We start from the raw sequence: 19,482 nt of genomic DNA on the forward strand, positions 1-19,482 counted from the left end.
GACAAAAGTTTACACAAATAGACTGAAATAATTCAAAAAAATCTCCTATTGAAAAAGGCATATACATAAGATGTATGCTTTTGAATCAGCAGAATATCAGTAGCTGGGGAAAGAATTAAAATCTGAGAAGTGAAAAAGATAGGGCAATATTTCTGTTATCCAGTTATCTCTGGTTTGGAAGCTGCTATACTGATTTTATTTTTTTCTTAAAGACTGAAGGACATAGTAACATTTTAGACAAGTTGTACTAAGTATAAAAGTATTAACCTTTGATCTTGGCTCTGAATTCAATCTTAAGTAAGAATAGGTAGAGAGCTAATTTGAAATCAGCATTTTCAGTATAACACAGATTCTAGTAGAGGAAGCAAAAAATGGCAGGTATGCACAGTGCAGATGAAGTTTTTGAAACAACAAATATAATTTGCCTGCATTAAAAGAAAAAAAAAAAGAACAAAAAGGGAAAGAAAGAAAATAATTTATTATCTTGGACTTCATCTTGAGGTAGTTTTGTTCTATTTTACTGTTTTTGATCTTGGAGAGAGTGCTGGTAGGGCAGTGACTAAGAGTGCATGTGGTGTGTGTTAGTACACTGATGGTAATTTTACTGCTGCTAACTGAAAATCCTCAAGGGGGAGTTAATTACAGGAAAACCTTCCTAAATATCAGCTGCATATTTTCCATGACAAGAAGGTTTTTCAACTCACATTGAACAACTCCAGAATCTGAGTTATCATTATTTACATGAGCATATTTTGCAAGAAAGTAAAATTTGTGTTTGTACAATGCAGTTAAAGCTTTGCAGTAATTTTTTAAGGCTTTCTTACAAGCGACAGCTATTGCTAGGGCAAAAGGAGCATGTATAAATTGCATTTTGTTTTGTATGGCAAGTTAAATTTCCTTTTATTTCTGGTTTTGGTTGGTTGGTTTGAGGTGGAGGTTTATGTTTGCTTTTTGTTGTTGTGGTTGTTTGGGGTTTTTTGTAAGGTCGAGGCCTAAACCAAAACCAGTATTTGGTCATTTGGTGGTTGTTGTTGTTGTTATGATGGGGTTTTTATAGTTTGGGTTTTGGTCTTTTTTTTTCTTCTTCTTCTTTTTTTTTTTTTTTCTTTCTGGTGAGTGGACTTCATTTTTACTTTTTCACTGAACTGAAAAGTTTTTATTATTTGCAATTTACGTGCACATATTTACTTACACAATTTAAACTTTATGTATTGCCACAGGGGAGTCGCTGCCTTCTGTAAATGTTTGCAGATTAGCATATTTTTAGAGGGAGCCCGTGGAACTTCAAATCAAGTGTGGCAGCAATCAGAGCAAGCAGTCACCAGTGTGTTGAAGTTAGTTGGTCCTGATGTGTTTGGTGAATGTTTTTCAAACACGGCTGTGCCATGGGTATTCTCAATGTAACTTTTAAGAAACAATATTTTAATTTTGAACTTAAAAAAAAAATCCAAACAAACAAAAAAACCGGACACATACACTGCTGTGTTTTGGCATTACCACAGCAAAACTTAGGCATAGAAGGAGTAATTACATCTTTCTTTTCCTTTTTAATACACTTTTTTTTTTAATCTCCTTTTAATTTTTTTTTTTTTTTTTACTTTTTCTGTGGCTGCTTTGAGCCGGTGATTTAAATAAAACAGATTTCGAGGCGGCAGTGTCGGGGGACGATGGGAGCGCTCCCGGGTTCCGCGGCGCTCCCGGGGCCGTGCGGGGCGGGGATGTCGCTGCCCGGGCACGGCGGGGACACATTTACCGGCCCGGTGACCGCGTGCGGGGCGGAACATGGCTCCAAGCATGCCTGGCCGCTTCCCTTCCATCCCGAAAATCCCGCCGTGAGCCCAGCAATGCCCCGCGGGAGGATTGTCGTGCCCCTTGGAAGCAGGTGCAGGCTGTTCCCCGCCTCCAGCCGCCCTCCCAGGGCAGATTCGCCGCCTCACGCCTGGCATGGAGGGGTGGCGGCTTTTCTGCCTCACGGCCTCGGCCTGCTGCGGACGGGAGCGGGAGCGATGCGGGGCGGCAGCTCCAGCGCCCGTCCCTCCGCCTTGTCCCCGCTGCTCCCGGGTTTTTCCCGGCGGGAGCAGCCCCGGGGCCGGGGGCTGCGGGCCGGGGCCGCCGGTGGCGCTGCCCCGGGCGGGTCCCGCCGCTCCCGGCCCCGGCCTGCGCCTCCCGTTCCAGGGCCGTGCTCGGGGGTGTCCCGGCGGGGTCCCGTGTCCTTTGCGGGTCAGGGTGACACATGGGGCAGCCGGGACCCTCCTCCAGCTCCACTTCCCAAGGAAGGCTGCAGGGCTAGGGAGTCTGCTGTATCCTTTTCCCCTCTGGCATAAACACTTGAAATAGAGTTGAACGCTGCAGAGAGCACTGGCTTAATAGGATTAAAACTAGATGTGTCCTAACATTAGAGGATTAAGACAGGTACTTCCCACAGCTAGTCCTAGGCAGTTTTCTTCCTGAACTTACATTTAAAAAATAAAATTACACTCCTGTGTCACAGAGACCTGACAGCACTGTGTCTCATTTCAGCTCCCGATGAGGATATACTTGTCAAAGGAAAGCAGTCCATCAAGAGTCAAGTTTTAGGAAACCAGAACTCAGAAAGCGAGATTCTCTTGGAAGGTGATGATGATATCATGTCATTCATGGAGGAAAGAGAAGTGGAGAACTTGACAGGTAACGTCACCTATCTCATTTTCTCCTCAGCTTCTTCACTGTTGAAGTTCTGATCTCCCCATCTCTGCAGTGAATCATGGTTTGGGATGCACACTGATAATTAACACACTTCCCATAACTGGGTCATTAAGATAATTTTCTGTTCAGCTCAGATACTGAAGGTTTATTTGAGGAGAGTTGTGTGTTTTCTTTCTCTGCCTTTTTGTTTCTGCAGTAGATACCTATTCTAGAAAACCTTCCTTACAGAAAATAGCTCTATCTTGAAAAGGGCTTCTTTTGTTTTCTTGACCTCATTCCACTCAAATCATCAGACTTAGTGGGACAATTAGGCAAGCTGTCTTGTAATTTAAGGCTTTGGAGACCTTTAATTTTTTTGCTAAATCTATAAAATTGTGCTGGTTATTTACTTGCATGTAAAGGATTTGTACACTCGCTAGATTTGACTCATGTAAACCCCTTGACATTCCTCCATTGAAGTTCTTTCTCCACAGACCATGGCCTCATTAGATTTCCTTTTTTTTTTTTCCTGAAGAAGAAATAGTACTTCAAATCATTCAACTTAATTAATTTTACATAATCACATGCAACCTTTGCTGATGTCTCAATCTCAGTGGAGAGGGTCCATTTCTGTACTGTTCAAAATGTAGAACCAAAGTAACCAGTGGTTCGGAGACTGGGAGTTTATATAAAGTGTCTCAATTGCTATTTGAGGAACATGGGTTTTACAGGGAAAATGCAAACTTCTCTGTGTTCTTTTGCTTCTCATCTGGTATTCCATGTACACTTAATTTAAAGAAATAGACCATTTATTGGATAATTCTGGTTGCCTGAGAAGCTGGTAGTACACTCTTACATTGATATGGATCATGCATATGATAATTCACTGAAAATGCTGAAAGTGATTATTTATTGGCATTTTGCTTATCCCCGAACTGCATTCTACTCTTTTTTTTTTTAAGGCAAAAGAGCAAAGTTAAAAATGCAGCATAAGGAAAAAGAAAACCTGCATAGGAAGAGTAAAGTAAAATAAAGTCATGGAAGAATGATGCAAAGGCATTTCACTATATGAATCTTTTATTTTTCCCTTTCTACCACGAGCTTCCTTCTCAACAGCCTTTTCCATGTTTCTTTCTATTATTCATTCATTGGTTTGAGTAATACATTCATACTGTAATAGAGGTGAAAGGGGAGTTTAATTATATAATCTTGACAATGGCAATAGGATTAAGAAGTAATCCTTACTAATAAAGTGGTGTGGGTTAGAAATGAAGTGGAAATTGTCAGGGGTCTTCTACAGGACCTGGATTGCCCCAGCTTCTGCATCTGTCTGCTTGCCCTGTAATTGAATGTCTGCGAGTGATTGAAAAAATGTTATTTCTCCTCTGGATTACATGCTAATGTACAGGGGGCAAAGGGAGACAGCAAAAGAACACATAGCTTCTTATTTTGTCCATTTGTGGGGGTGAGCTTTGGGAAATCATGGCAGTTCCGCAGCTATCTCATGCCCATCTGCAGACACAATGTATTTGTACGTTGGGAATAGAGAGCAAAGCTGCTCTGATCTCAGCAGAGCATCTCTTCTTTTGTCCTAGTGGCACACATTGAGATTGATGCGAGATTAAGGACCATCACCCTTCTAACAATCGATGGAAATAACAATTCATCTGAATTTTTTGTCAGTTATTCTCACGTTGATTACCTGAACGTGTGTACCTCATTTATAGATGCTTTATTAAAACAAAATTGTCTATGTCACTTTAGTATCTTCCTCTGTTTTACAAAAGTCAAATAATACTGCAGCCATGTAACTTCATTTCCTTGCCTCTTAATCAGCTGGATGACAAACATAACCTGTTTTCGTTCTGTGTGTGTTAGTTTATATAATGCTGAACCTATTGTTTTCAGTAGTAGTCTGATTTGTCCCTGTGATAAGCCCTGTGGAGATGTGATTATTCCAATAAAAATTCATTCAGTTGGAAACCAACCCTCCAGCTGTTTACTCCCACAGTCCCTGAGCTACACTAACACTGTATGGAATCCTTGAACAATATTTAATGTGGAATCAAAAGCATCTTTAAAACATTGTACTTTAGGCTCTATAACATTGTGTAACCTTAACAATAGATTTCCAGCATCCATGAGGGAACACTTTGCAGTTAGACAACTTTGAGCCTTGACTGCAGTGTTCATCTTTGTGAAATGCTATCAAAACTTCTCAGTAACTAAAGAACACATCAGACAGTAAGATTCTGAGCGTTCATGTGTGCACTCTCTATATTTCATGTAACAGAAGGTGTGCAACTCTTGGAGTTTCTTGGACAGAAGATGTGTCTGAGTAAAAGCTGAAGACTGCCATGCTAAAGCCAGCTCTGTGTAATGTATGCAGCAGTTTGCAATTGCAGCTGCCTCAGTGTTCAGCAGCACAGAGACACTGCAAATCTGTTACATATGTTCTTTTCCGGGACAAAAAGGGGTTTGCTCTGTAAGGAAGAGCTCTGTTCTTTGCTTTATTTTAATGTCCTTGGGCCTGAAAAGTGAATAATTTGTACTCGCATTCCTTTCAGTTTCAACATTGTTGGTGTTTTCCTGCTTTGGCAGGTCCAGTGTCCCTCAGCACACCAGCTCAGCTTGTGGCACCCTCTGTAGTAGTGAAAGGCACCCTTTCCATCACTCTTTCTGAGCTCTACTTTGAGGTGGATGAAGAAGATCCTAGTTTTAAGAAAATCGACCCAAAGGTAAGAGATCATTGACCCTGAGGTCTGAGAGATGATGACAAATTACCCAAGACCTTTAATTCTTCACTTGACTTCCTTTACCTCTATTGGGCTGCAGTGTTGCTGCTTTAATAACTTTGCCACTGACCATATATGTTGCTGAACTTCACATAGGTGACACCTCCTTTCCTGCTCCTTTTTCTCTCCCTCCCACAATTCAACCCTACTTGAATGTTAATTAGCTTGCTGGGAATAAAGCTCCAGGGAGACACGTCTGAAATAAAGACATCCTGAATCACTGGCCTGTATGAATACAGGGAAGTTCAGTGAGGCTTTTAGCCTTAATACGTTGTTTTACTTTCCTGATTTTAGCAAATGTTAGTGTAAAACAGCACTGAACTTCCCACACTCCTAAGTTTGCAGTGGTCCTGTCATATTACTCTCTAACACATTTTACTCGGCCCGTTATTATTTATTGTGCCTAAGCATAAAACATAATTGCCCTTCTAAAATATGTTTCTGAGCTGACTTGATAATTTCCACAAACTTTATTTGCTCTGAGTTGCTTGATTACTTGTCTTCTGATTAAAATTAGTAGCCTTCAATAAAATTCCAATTTCAAAGGGAGCATATCATGCAGTTAGCTTAATAATGTTGCACTTGAATGTTTTCTGCAGTGTTACAGCAACATTTTCAAAGTAGGACACAACTGGTAAATATTCTCTCAATTTAAGCATAGTCACGGCTCTTGGTTTTTTAAATACCTGCCTAATGTTGAACTGGGTAATAATTTCTTTGGGAAGGGTACTGCTGGAAGGAGTCGTGGTTTTCTACTTGTCTGTAGAGAAAAATACCTTGTGTGTTAAGCACCGGTTCAGTTCTTTGTTCCTATTGAGTAAATTGCTGTTGTCTGTAATAAAAATGGCATAGGTAGGTCTGAAAGCTGGGATTATCAAATCCTACCTGGAAAAAAATTTATGTCGAAAAGCAGTGCTCTCAAATTGTTAGAGCTAGATTTTAATGTAAGCAATTAACTAGAATTGTGATTTTATGCGATATCATAAATGAGACTTAACTTTTCTTTTGGTCCTGAAGAATTTTTGAAATATATTGGAAATTATTTTAAATCTGAGATAGTGCTTAAAATCTTTATATGCTTGTATCCTTCTATTATGTTTCATTAATCCCCCCCACATTTAACTAAAAAACCCCATCTAAAGATGGAAAGAATATAAATGTGAAATTAAAGTTAGTTTGATATGTTCCTGTATTGCATTTTCCATCGAAAATGTTCTGCTTTGTATTGTATCAGCATGAGAAAAGTCTTACAGATCTGCATTATTCTGGATTTTTGGTTTTCGTGTTCAGCACATAGGGTCTTTGAGTGCAGTTACTAATTCTTACCATTCCTGTTACATGTTTTGTGGGAATACTGACATATAACATATAGTTAGCCTCCTTTTCTCCTTCTTCCCAGTATTTGGTAGAGTTTTATTCTTAACTGTGGACAGGCATTCTTGTTTTCTTTGACCCTATCTTTTACTCTGTATCTGAGAGATTTTCTTACAGTTCTTAAAACAGGAGAGATTGGTTACATGAAGTACTGGCTACACCTCTTACATTCTGCTTGCAATGGCACTTTAGCTGGAGGTCTTAAAATTAAAAAAAATACCTTTTATAATGTCTCAGGGATGGGGAGGAGCTAAAAATCAGATCTGAATAATTTTATTTTTAAAACTATGTAATCTTACAAACAGCATCTTTTCACGCATTAACGCCTCCCTGCCCCACCCTGTGCTGAAATCAATGTACCTTGGTAGCGATGACGAGCTGCTGTAGAAAATGCCCCCTGAAAAAAAAAAAAGCCCCAACAACTAATCCGCTGTAAGCTCCGCAAGCCTGCTTCATTAATGAGGCTTCATCTGTTTGATAAATTTAAGTTCCCTGTATATTTGTCTAAACTACCGAAAAGAAAACATTGTGACAAGTTCCTGAAGGAAAACCTGCCTTAGGTAGCGATAGCATCGGCAGCGATACGATCAGAGTTTATAGTGGGCTCTGGGCTGTTTTGGGAAGGAACGGCTAATCCCGTTCCTCCAGGTGATCCGGGATCAGCGCTGTGGAAAGCGCTCAGATGGCTCCACAAAAGGCTTGTGGGGCTCAGCCGGGGCTGGAGGGGCTGCGGGCGCGGCGGCGGGGCCGGGGCCGGGGTGTGCCCGCTCCGCCGGCCAGGGTGGCCCCGCTCCATCGCCCCGGCTGCTGCCGCCAGCGAGGATTTCGTTTTCAAACTTAAAGGCAAAAGCAGCTCAAGTTTGAATGGTTATTTCTTTCCCTCTCCGTCCAAAAGGAAACGAAAATAGTTCTTTGGGGCAAGAACTAGACTTTTTTTTTTTTTCCGACCCCCGGCCCACGAAAGGATATGAAAACTTGCTCGAAATGCTCCGAGCCGGCGTTGCAATCTTTCGGGCAACTCGAGCGGGTAGCGCTAACGTTTTTAGGAATGCGTTCCCGAAAAAAATCCTGCCAGTATTTCTCAGTCGTCCCGAGCAAGCTTAAAGCGAAATAGCTGCGGGGAATCGGGCAGAGCTTCCTTTTGGGAGAGGGGGCTGGGGCAGGGAAGGAGATCGGCAGAGAGCGCCCGGGTGCCGGTGTAGGATCGGGTGGTTTCCTGACGGGTTCCCGCTTATCTCCTGGTCTGACTATGCTGCGGTGCAATTATATGCTGTACTTAAAAATCTGGGCAAAAACAAATGTTTGTTTAAAAAAAATATCGACCGGTTGCTCTAAATGGCATTAATTATTCAGGGTAGATCTATACTTCCTTCGTGTCAAAGTCAAATGGATAGCGCGTTCTCTCTGGGCAGCGAAAGCAAACAGCGGTGGATTTTTAAAACAAAACGCAGCGCTCGAGATTTACCGGGGAAAAATAGAAACAAAGAATACCATAAGAAAAAAAAATACAGGGGAAAAAAACCCGACTGTAGGGTAGGAAAGGGCATGCTGTAACTCTGCTGTAATTCTGTGGCGAGCTGCTGTGCGATGCTTCATATATTTCAAGATTTAGAACAGAACCTTAGAGTAACAGAAATATAGCAGATGTTGTCACATGCTGAACTACAGAATATATAAGATTTTTTTTAAATGCACTTTTTTTTTAATGGAAACTAGAAGGAGGTTTAGAAAACAGCAGTCAATATGCTGAGTTAAGGCTTGGGCTAGGTGTTGCATTTAACCTATCTTTACATCTCGTGGTTTCGTTTATTTAAAAAAATATTCCTTCTGAGGTTCAGAAAGAATGTATTTGCCTAAATTTAAGAACCATTCACAAAAAGTCAGCGTAAAGTTAAAGTAATATTTTTATTACTATTTGCAACAAGTCAGTTGTGGGGCACATAATCTGACCTTGGCACCGAAATACATTTAACATCAGTAAAACTTTTTTAAAGGGAGATTTGTACATATAGTTAAATAATTTTTTCACTTGGTGACAACATTCAGGCAAACAAGAGAGCATAAGAAAAGGACTATACATGGATTGGAAAATGTACCTTTCGGGTTTCGTTTTGAAGTTGCAAAAGTCCGATCGCTTCTTTTTGTGACCTTTTAAAAATTCACATTGGAGGACAGGAGGAGAGACGCTCTTCCCTTTTTCTGTGCAAGGCGGTGAGAGTTTATGCCGGGAAAACCGTCGGCAAGTTTTTAAAGGCCGAACTGCAGGTGGGTGGGGGGGTGGCGGGGGCGAGTGTCTTTCGCCGCCTCTTTCCGTCGTCGTTCGCGTTAAATAGAAAGTTTTTTAGGCGCTGTTGTTGTTTACGGAGGGCGAGTTTTTGTGCGCGGGCCTGCTAACCCTATAGCTTGTCGAGGCTTTTGGGATTGGTGAGGATTTCTCTGGCTAGCCTCCAGGTCTGTTTGGCAGCGCTTTCCAGGGCCGAGTGGGGTTTGCCCTGAAAGAGGTCTAGGTTGGGCAGGAAGTAGTGGGGGCAGCGCCGGCACTGCAGGCAGGAGATGAGCTGCAGGAGGATGCCGTTCAGCCTGTCGCCCAGGCACGCCTCGTCCCAGTCGGTCTCCCGCGGGTGTTTCTCGCACTCGTACAGCAGCAGCGTCTTCATGTGGTAGTTGTTGAGGGGCTGCCCGGGCAGCTCCAGGTGCCGGTCGCGCAGCGTCTTCAGCACCGACAGGCACTTGTTCCGGCAGCCGCCCATCAGCAGCCGGTTCTCGGCCTCGCCGAACTGCAGCACCCACGCGTCGCTCTCGGCCGAGCTCTGTTTGCCCGTCAGCGAGTAGCACTCCTTGGAGAGCAGGTTGAAGCCCTCCGCCTTCACCTCCGCCACCCGGTTGGGGCCGGGCCAGGGGATGTGGGGCATGGGCCACTGCGCCGCGCTGCGCGGCCAGATCCCGGTGCACTTGAAGGCGGGCGTGATCTGCACCACGTAGCGCTCCCGGATGCGGAGCTTCACCTCGCTCGTGTCCGCGATCATCTTCACCACGTCCCGGTAGCTGCACTTGTCCACGGCCTGAGCCACCAGCGTCTGGAAGCGGGAGCGGATCTTGCGGGCGGACAGGTAGCCCGAGGCGGTGATGAACTCCACCCAGAGGGACATGCTGCGCTTGCGGCCGTCGCTCAGCTTGAGCACGGCGCAGCCCGGCAGGGAGCCGTCGTCCACGAAGTTGAAGACGCCCATCTGGTTGAGGTAGAGCACCACCTCGAACTCGGTGGGCGAGATCACCTCCAGCCCCTCGTAGCGGGCGTCGATCTCGCTCAGGGAGCTGATGAAGCGCGGCTCCTGCACCTCCACCTCCTTCAGCACGTCCGACACGACCTTGCACACCTCCCGGATGGTCTTGGCGATGGCCGCCTTGCGCGCCTGGCAGCGCTCCGTGTAGTATTTGTTGAGCTGGTAGACCAGCTTGGCCTGCGCGGCGATCATGTTGGGGCACAGGTCCGGGCTGTACACCGGGCTCTCGCAGTACGTTGAGGGATCCAATGCTTTAGCGGTGGCTGCAGCTTTGCGGAAGGCACCAGCCAAGTCGCAGACCCCCACCGCCTCCGGGAAGAAGGCGGCAGCGGCGCGCCAGTGAGAGCAATTAAAGAAATCGGGGAGGGCGGCGAAGCGCAAAGGAGCGAAGCCCAGCGCTGCCCCGGCGAGGAGGAGGAGGAGGAGGAGCGGGCCGGTGCGGGCTCGGCGGCGGTGCTGGTGCTGGTGATGCCGGAGCCGCTGCCGGAGAGGCGGGCAGCCCCCGCGGGCTCCCGGAGCGCAAAGTTTTGGATGGCGATGGGGGCAGGGAAGTCTGGGCTGCCTCTGCGCTCAGGCGCCCACCCCCCCGCGCAGCGACAAAAATGCCGTTTCAATAGTTCATGGAAAAAAAAAACCCAAAACAGCAAACAAACTTCCCCAGGACTCGCAGAACGTTCCCGCAGAAAAGCCGGTCGGCGGCGAAGTTTAAAACAGCACACGGTACGAGAGGAGGAGAAGAATGTGAGCAATGCCCTCAGCGGAAGAGTGAACTCTGTCTGTCTGTCTGTCTGTCTCTCTCTCTCTCTTTCAGTCCGTGGCACCGCCAGAGATGTGCATGAGTTTGGCTGCCGCTCGCTCAGACTGTCAGGGGGTGTTGTTGATTTCCCTTTTCCTGCTGGAGGCGTTGGCTGAACCCGGCTCTGTGGCTGTCTCTATCTTTAGGCGCAGACGGGTGCACTTGGTCTGGGATCTCTCATTCCCGTCCTGCAGCTCTACATAGACTGTTGTGAGAGAGACTGTATGGAGAGGAGTTGTTGCTTTTTTTTGGTTGTTGTTTGTTTTCTTTGCACAGACTGTGTTTTATCCTGAGCCGGGAGGAGGGCGTAGCTGCCGTGCCCGGGATGGGTTCTCCTCCCCCTCCCCACCCCTGGAAGTGCGCGCCGGGGCTCCCAGTGTCCGCGCCTCTGGCTCCGCTCCTGCCGCGCCGTGTGCCCGCGTCCCTCTCGCGCCGCTGCCGCCGGGCCCTGTAGTTTATGAATGGGGCCGCGCGCGGGCGCGGGGCGGGGCCGCGCCGCCAATCGCCGCCGAGCTGTCAGCGCCGCGGCCAATCGCGGCACACGGCGCGCGCACACGCGCCCGCGCTCCCGCCCGCGGCCCCGCGCCCGCTCCGCGCCGGGGCTGGAGCCGGGATGGGCTGCAGGGAGCCGGGATGGGCTGCAGGGCAGCCCGGCAGGGAGGCTCGGGGCGTCCCGCCACCCGGCGCGGGGCGTGTATGTGGGGGCGGGGGGGAGAGGAACAAAAAAAATCCCTGTAATTTCGCCGTGGCAGCCGGTGAAGGGCGAGGTGAGCTCGCTGCTCCCTCCGCTCGTGCGAGGGGACCCGGCGGCAGTGCCGGTGTGTGCGGGGAAAGGGGAGAGGCGGGCCGGGGCTTCACCGCAGGCATAAATCTCATTTCGCTTAATGCCGGGCTGCAGCAGTGAAAGTGAGACCGTCACCGGAGTAGCGTGGCACACCTTGTTTTACTGCCCCCAGTCACCTTAATTTAGATAAATCTTGTGTCATAAAGTTCTTTTCATCCTCCTAAAGCGTAGGATTGAGTTATTCAAAAGGAAACGATATTTTATGCAAGTTTGTATTAATAAGAATATGGAATGGTTTGGACATAAAGCCGTAGCTCCGTGGTGTCAGATCGGAGGAAGCCCCGGAGCAGTCAGTACCTGCCGCGGAGGAGCCAGATCTGCTTTTCCTGCGGGAATTTAGGATGGAAGGGAGGGCAGTTTCCACACCTCCAGTGCTCGGGGCAAGGATGCCTAGCTGCTTTGCCCTCCCCTGGGCCGTGCAGTCCCGCGGTGCGGGGCGGCTCTCGCCGCCCGGGAGCCCCGCCGGGGCCGGGGCCGGGGCCGGGGCCGTGCCCGTGCAGACGCGCGGTGCGCTCCTCCGTGCAGAGCCTCTCAGTAACCCGGTGGGGCTCGGTTCCTTGCGCTCTCCTCCTTTCGCTGCAGCTGACTGATTTTAATAAAGAAAATACCGCCGTCTGTTTTCTGTGTGCGCTTAAATTAGAAACATGTCTGGTGCCGACCGTACCGCTGGAAGAAGTAAGTATAGACGTGCCCGGCGCCGGTGCGGCTCCGTCCTTCGCGAGGAGAGTATCGGCTCCCTGTTTCCCTGCCTGCCGCCGGGGCACTCTGCACCAGGGGATGGAGGGGCTGGCCCGGCGGCCCGCGGTGCCCGGAGCTGGCGGCGGTGTGAGGTGTCCCCGCCAGGCCCGGCCCCGTCGGGAGGGAGATGAGCCCAGGGAAGGCTCCGAGGGGTGCGGGAGTGCGGGAGAGGGGACAGGCTGCCACGAGGGCAGAGGGGGCTGGCGCCGCTGCTCTCACGGTCCCTGGGTGTCCCGGCGATGCGTGGCTGGAACGGGGCTCTCCCCCCGAGGCGAGGAGGGTCAGTGCCCGCGGAGCTGCCCCCGAGCCGCGCTCGGAGGCTCCATTAGCGGAGTGCTCTGCGCGGCTCGGCTGGCCCCGCGGAGCTGCCAGGGTCCCACGTCTCGCCTCCCGCTGCCCTCCGCAAAGGGAAGAGTTACTTAGGGCTGCGGGTCCCTTTCACACGCCACCGTCAAAGCTCCCGGGGCGTACTTGCTGCCGGGCTGGCACCGCTCTCCGCGCCGGCGAGGGCTCTGCACATCCGCCCTCCGAGCGGAGGTGGGCAGACGGCTCCGCGGGGTCTCGCTTCCCGCAGAGAGCCCCCAGCCTAGGGGTTACGTGTCCTGGGCACGGAGGAGGTTGCCGGAGCCTTCAGGCGGCCCTGGCAGTGGCGGGGGCACACGCGTTCCTTTTTTCAGGGTAAAAGCAGGAGGAGAGGGCGATTCCCTTCCCACCCCCGCGAAAAGGTGCCTAATGATGTAGCGTTACCAGTGTTCAGATTTAAAACAATTCATTACCAATTTTCCTGCCTGAGGTTGAAGCCCTAGTAAATAATAAATCAGCTAAACAAAAGCTGACTTTAATTTATTGCCCCAACGCTAATTAGAAACATCATTTGAGCAATAAACTTAAACACTTCCAGCAAATAATGCACGTGAAATCCTTCTCTCCCGTGTCTGGGCGTTTGTGGCCGCACTGCATTAAGACCAGCTTCATCTGTGGTGGAATTTGCTCTCGCCGGGATGAATAATTGAAGGGGGAACAGGATCCGAGGAGGCTATAATTGAAGAGCCCTTGTCACCTCTGCTTTTATGTATGTTAGTGTAGAAGTCCATCAGCAGCTCCTTGATGGTGTATAAAACGAAGTGGCATCCCCTCCAGCAGCAGGAGATACTGTATTCCATTAAAAAAGACCGTGTGCATGCGTGTGCCGCAGAGAGGGAAACTCTCAGGGCTAAAAGCCACTTGAAGTCTTCAGACCGATTGATCTGTATTCTCTCGTTATAATCCGTCTCATCATACTTGAGTTAATGAGGCAGGGGCGGGGGTGATCTGATGGTCCTTGACAAATTCATTAGGGAGGCTGCGGGACATTTTATTTGACTGTTAAACATCGTGTTTGTTTGGTTTAAGCGGTGCCAGCATCAGCATGCCGCTGCCTGGAGCTATAGTGTTTTGTTAGCGAGGGCTTCTGTAAAAAGATACTGGGAAGGGGACGCGGTGTGCAGTGTTTGCTCTTGCCTTGGCTCCTCCTGCCCCCTCCCGCCCGTACGGCAGGGAGCTCGGGCGGGTGTAAATCCAGCCGTGCAGGCAAGGGATGTGCCACGGTATTTTCTTCACACTCAGGATGGCAAAGTAGCAGCGAAGGGCTGCCATTAAGACCCGTTTTTCTTTTCCTTTTTCTTTTTTTTTCCCATCAAGAGAACATTTTGGGTTTGTGTTAACCGCTGAAACAACAAAAGAAAAAAAGCTGGAAAGCAGCTCAGAGTTTTAGAATTAAGCATGCAAGTTTTTTGCTGCGTTATGATATAGCATACTTTCATTTGATTCCCTAACCAGCTTATCGACGTGGCACACGTTAAATATTTCAGTCTTTTAATAATGACTGGTGTATTTTAAAGTTTCTGTAACATGCTACTGATATAAGGTGTAATTTTTAAGGTAAATCAAAGTTTAATCAAAGTGACTTAAGGCTATTTAAGGATTTCTGCCAAGCCTGTCCTTTGTCTCTCCCTTGCTGAGAGGCAGAGGGAAAACTGAATTCAGGAGCAGGTGCTCCCAAAAGGGCTGAGAAGTATTTTTAAGAATAGCATATGAAATATGTATGTGTTTGTACATGCTTTGTTCGTGGCAGCTTTGCTGATGAGACCTAGCTAGCATGCCATTATTTTCTAGTAGTTGGTTTCCTCTCTGTCCTCTCATTTAATGGAAACAGTTTTGCAGAAAACGGAATAATTAATCTGCTTGTGGAACCTAGCATTGTGTTATTTTTTTCCTGGAGATCAGTCTTCAAACATTCTCAGCTTTAAGTGCTTTGTAGGACTCTGCTTCCATTTATAGAAGAACTGTATGGGAAAAGAGCTAGTGCCCTTTGCCTGTCATTTTCATACATTCCTGCACTGCTGATGAAGCTTGAACTGCTGCAGGGAATGTATGGATTTGAAAAGAAATGATTCAGTAATGCACGTTGCGTTTCTCCACCACAGAACCGGGCTAATAGTTACAGCCAGCGCTGAGCTGCGTTTGAGGGATAAAATTCCTTTTGCATTCGATGGTGTATAGTGTGTACCTTTTTTTGGGAGTCATGGCTTGGCTTTAGTATCTGCTGATCTCTTTTAAGGTCCGTGTGTATGAGATTAGTTAATGGCACACACTGGAGGAGTAAGGATGATTTCATTTTTACCAATGTCATTAATGTATCTTATCAGCCTAAAGTGTTGTAGAAATCTTGTACCTTTTTTTCCTTATGAAGATTGAGTGGTATGGTAATTAAAGAATTCATACATGTTTTTAAGTCTCCCCTAGCTTTCATTTCTTTAGCAGGAGAGGGGGTGCTTCCAGCTACTCCTTCAAGTAGCTTATTTATGCTTTCCTGTTCAGTCTTAAAATGTGAATGTGTTCATAATCTGGTGTTTAACCATAAACAATCTGCTACTGAGGGACTTTTTCTAATGCTTTGAACTTTGCATTAAAGGTAGCATCTTCTCTTTTCTCATGGTGACTAATGGTGACTTCTTTTAGCTGTTGACTGGTTTGAATGCTAAATACTGGTTTGTAATTTTATCTTTAATAAATTGGCAATCAGGGAGAATCAGACGTACTAAAAAGGAACAATTCTAGTGCTTTTGTAAAATTTTCTTCTTGTTAAAACTTCATTTGGGCCTTTTGTTTGGATGCAGTTAGTGTGGGTGCATGCTGTTTCATCCATTAGAAGTAACCAAGTTCATGTGTGTTGGCTGGTCTTTATTTATAATAACTGATTAATTATACTAATAACATCACTTTTAAGAAGTGAAAATATGCAATATGCCAGAATTTTCTCAACTTCACCTCCAGTTGAATGCATTAACACTTATTTGCTTGAGAAAAAAATGTGAGGTGGGCTACAGAGATAATGTCTGGTTCTTAATAATGCTGAATCAGCACATATTTTAAAATTACGAAAAATACCAAGATGTTATAAGCAAAATCAAAATTTTGGAAATGAAGAAAAACGACTAATTTGCACACTTTTGGGGTTTTTTTTTGTCAGTAGCTACAGATGATTGTTCTGTTTATTGCCTTAGATGTTGAAGTCTCTGCATATGCGTGATGATGCCAACAGACAGCAGCCTGTGTGGTTTTACTGGTTAGACAGTTATTTTTGAGATCAAAACCTTCATGCAGCTTTGTCAAGACAAAGCATATGTATAAGTTAACCTAAAATTGTCTGAGTTACACTCTTTTAAAATGTCAGTTTCTAGGTCCAGAGGCAAAAGCTCCTTGTTTATAAGCTTATACTTAAAAAGGTGCTTTTTCAAGTACAACATATAGCAGTGTGAAATCCTCTGCTCCTCACCAGCCACTGTACAGGTTATAACCTTTCAGTGAGTTTCTATGAGGGCAATTTATAAAGGGAAGGGGTGTTGTGAGAGGAGGGAACGGAGGGGGCTCAATCTTCTCAGTAGCAGTGGTGACCAGCACAGAATATATTGAGTCTCTCTCTCGCTCTCCTCCCTGTATTTTCAGATTATTTTGTTTTGACTTTGGCTCTGATAGAAACAGCATGCAATTTTTATTTAATTTAGAGGAAGTCCTGTTTGAGCAGTCTTCTAACTGTTCCCTCATTCAAATTAAATGCACAGTTAGAACCATCTACTTTTCTGTGCATTGTACTTCATAGCTTTGAATTTTTGTCCTCTGAAAGTACTATGTTGACATAAAAGTAGTAAACTACAACTTTTAAAACCATTGCAGGGGTTTTGTTGCTACTTCTAATGAGAGAATCAAATCATAGCTAATCCTATTTTATATCTTGCTGTGCATATCTTATTTCAGAATTACTTTTCCATGTTAATATGCTGCTCTCTTTTTAATTTTCTTATGAATTAGGTAAAATGTGTGTGCAAAATAGTTCAAGGTACCATCTCCCACTGCTCGAAAGGGGAAACTGCATTGGCTCAAATAATGTATAGAAGCCATCTGCATAGCTTAATTGAAATAATATTTGGTGATCTAAGAGATGGAAATTGTTCCTTTTCTTTAACCATCTGAAATAAAACTAGGATGTAAACCAGCTGTCTTGGCCTATGGAAATCAAGGTTCTGCCAGTCTGTTTCTTTTCTTCATTTTCTACTTCTATCTTCCTTTATTATCTTTGTATCCCAAGGAGTCTTTCTTATTTTCTAACTGGTTTTGTCTGCAACAAGGGGCTGGGTTGGTGTGTTTAAATAGACTCTGGATAGAGTGAAAAATCTTTGATCTATGGCTATGACTGCTTCCAAATGATTTGCTTGCTGGGACTGGACACTGTCCATGCCCTTTCACTTCGCTATCAGATAGGCGCACAAAAAGGACTTGACATGCTACCAGATGCATAGTTAATCATTGCATTAAGTCTGTAAAGGGGACCATCCAGACTCAATTAGGTCTACCATTTTTAAGTAGTGTTTGCTCTGTAGTTTGTTTGGAGTACAATATTAATTCTAACTGCCATTCTGTTTATCTAAAAGGGCTTTAACGCAGTTCTGTGCTTTCATTTTTGAGGAGTCTTCTCTGCATTTGTGCTGTTTTGTGTCTATTTAAAACATTGTATATTTGGTACTATGTAACCAATATTGCGGTGTAACATATTATCTGACGCTTTAATGAAAAAAGTTTTTTATCTTTTTGTAATTCAGCAGTTTTCCTTTTTCAATTTCAGTTTCAGAAAGTGCATTTGAAATAACCTAAATGCAGCAGCTGGCATATATTGAATCAGCATTCAGAAGTAAAGCTTGCAAGGATATTTGGAGTTTTGGAACTGAGTCTTAAATGCTGAAAACCAAGTGGCAGCATTTTTCCTCTCACTTATTTACCGAGAACTCATTTTTGTGTCTGGCACTGCACAGTTTTGTGCAAGAAGGATATTAAGGGTGCATGAGTTAAAAAGGTCCAGCTGTAGAGTAAAAAAGCATTACTTAAATTATTGTTCTGAATCTTACCTGGGATTTCTAGGAATAGTTTGTGTATTTACATTTAGAGTTGTTAACTGTATGCACTCAATAAAGTCCGCTGAAAATTCCTAGCCTTCTCAGAGTTTCAAAAATTAGTATTCACTGCAGTTTGTAGATGTAGCCAGTCCTTTCATGGTATGAAGAAGCTTGAGTGTTCAAATTCTATAAATTTTTTGGATCATTCATGCTGTCTGCATTTTCCAGTCATGATTACATTGTGTATGGCAGGGCCATGGAAGCAGGAACATAAAAGGACATAAAAGAATTTTTGATTGAAAATACAAATATAAGAAAGGAGGCCTAATCAGAGACTTTAAAGGTATTTTCCTTTGGTTTTAATATTTATTTATTTTGGAAGAAAGAAGGAGCAAGGCATTCACCTATTAACTTTTAAAAAAACTCTATATATAGTTATAAAAACTGTTGTATTAAACTTCAGATTATAGTTCAGCCTTTACTTTAGATCTGAGATTTCTTGCTTTAGTTCTTTGCTTCATAGTTGTCAATATCCTTTGGAGGAGGGCACATGCATTAAAATGTAACATTTATCATTTAGTTGTAGTCACAGGGATATTTAGAAGTTGCTAATGGACTTCCAAGATGCAGGATGTACAAGTGGATATTACTCAGAAGTGCCAGTTAGGGCTCTCTGGGGACGTTTAAATAATTTATCGCTACCTGCTGCTCCAAAATACAGGTGTGTGTCTGTGTATTTTCCATTAATGTTTTGTATTGATGCATATAAATACTCAGTGGGCAATAAACCTAATACAGGAGTCCTTTAGAGGTGCAGGCAGGTGGCTTTTCCCCATCCATTATCTGTCCTGGAGGTTCATTCTGACTGGCATCTGCATGCCAGCACGTCTCCAAAGGGGAATTGTTTGTGTACTTTGGGGGCTTCCAGAGTGCGAACTTGAAAGAAAGTGGGGCTTGAAATGTGCGGTCATTTGTGAATTTATGTTTTATCTCCCTTCACTTGAAAATTTATGAGGAGAGTGACTTAGGGTGCTTGCGTTGTGTGTTCCAGGGCTTGCCCCCACTGATAACACCCTTGTTGGCGTGAAAGTGCAATGCAAATTATGACAGTTACAACCTTCTGTTTTGTTTAACCTGTCAGTGGATTTCCTGGCTCAGTGCTGAGGGCAATGGCGTGTTCAGCTAGTTCCATATTCACCTAAACTTAAAAGGTCAGGTTTCTACAGGCAAGCCTAGTCAAAGCCTAATTGATGAGGAGGGCAGGGGGACAGAATTTACTGTTCTGTTGGCTAGTTTCATATCGTTAGGTTGTCCTGAAAGCATCAGGCAGTCACAGCCCCTTTCATGTAAGTGCTGACCCTAGACAGGAGCTGACAATCAAAGGAGGCAGCCACAGGAACCGGTGCAAGTAGGCTATTGATTTTTCAGTTAGGTCTAAGTAGTTTGTAGTATGGGTAATGGGTGACAGAGGCAGGTATGTCATTATCAATGAGCTCCAGAACAGCAGCGACAGCCCCCGCTCATATTTCCTTCAGCACTGACAGTAGGCGTCCTGCAC

General features: G+C 45.4%; 2 protein-coding genes across 3 annotated transcripts in view; one reads left to right on the forward strand and one right to left on the reverse strand.

The window, feature by feature from the left end:
• Positions 1–19,482, forward strand: part of LRBA (LPS responsive beige-like anchor protein) — a 370,517-nt gene that overhangs the window by 197,498 nt on the left and 153,537 nt on the right. For both annotated transcript variants that reach the window (XM_071431464.1, XM_071431465.1), the window contains 2 exons: positions 2,521–2,667; positions 5,266–5,402. In XM_071431464.1, the coding sequence (XP_071287565.1) occupies positions 2,521–2,667; positions 5,266–5,402 (284 nt within the window). The remainder of the gene's footprint in view (positions 1–2,520; positions 2,668–5,265; positions 5,403–19,482) is intronic.
• Positions 8,720–10,364, reverse strand: MAB21L2 (mab-21 like 2). The gene has a single exon (XM_071432690.1). It carries the CDS (start codon positions 10,307–10,309, stop codon positions 9,230–9,232), a length of 1,080 nt encoding a protein of 359 aa, XP_071288791.1. The 5' UTR covers positions 10,310–10,364; the 3' UTR covers positions 8,720–9,229.

The sequence above is a fragment of the Agelaius tricolor genome, unplaced genomic scaffold (assembly GCF_023055355.1).
Source record: "Agelaius tricolor isolate 1412-34295 unplaced genomic scaffold, bAgeTri1.0.p SCAF_8, whole genome shotgun sequence".
NCBI classification, from domain to species: domain Eukaryota; kingdom Metazoa; phylum Chordata; class Aves; order Passeriformes; family Icteridae; genus Agelaius; species Agelaius tricolor.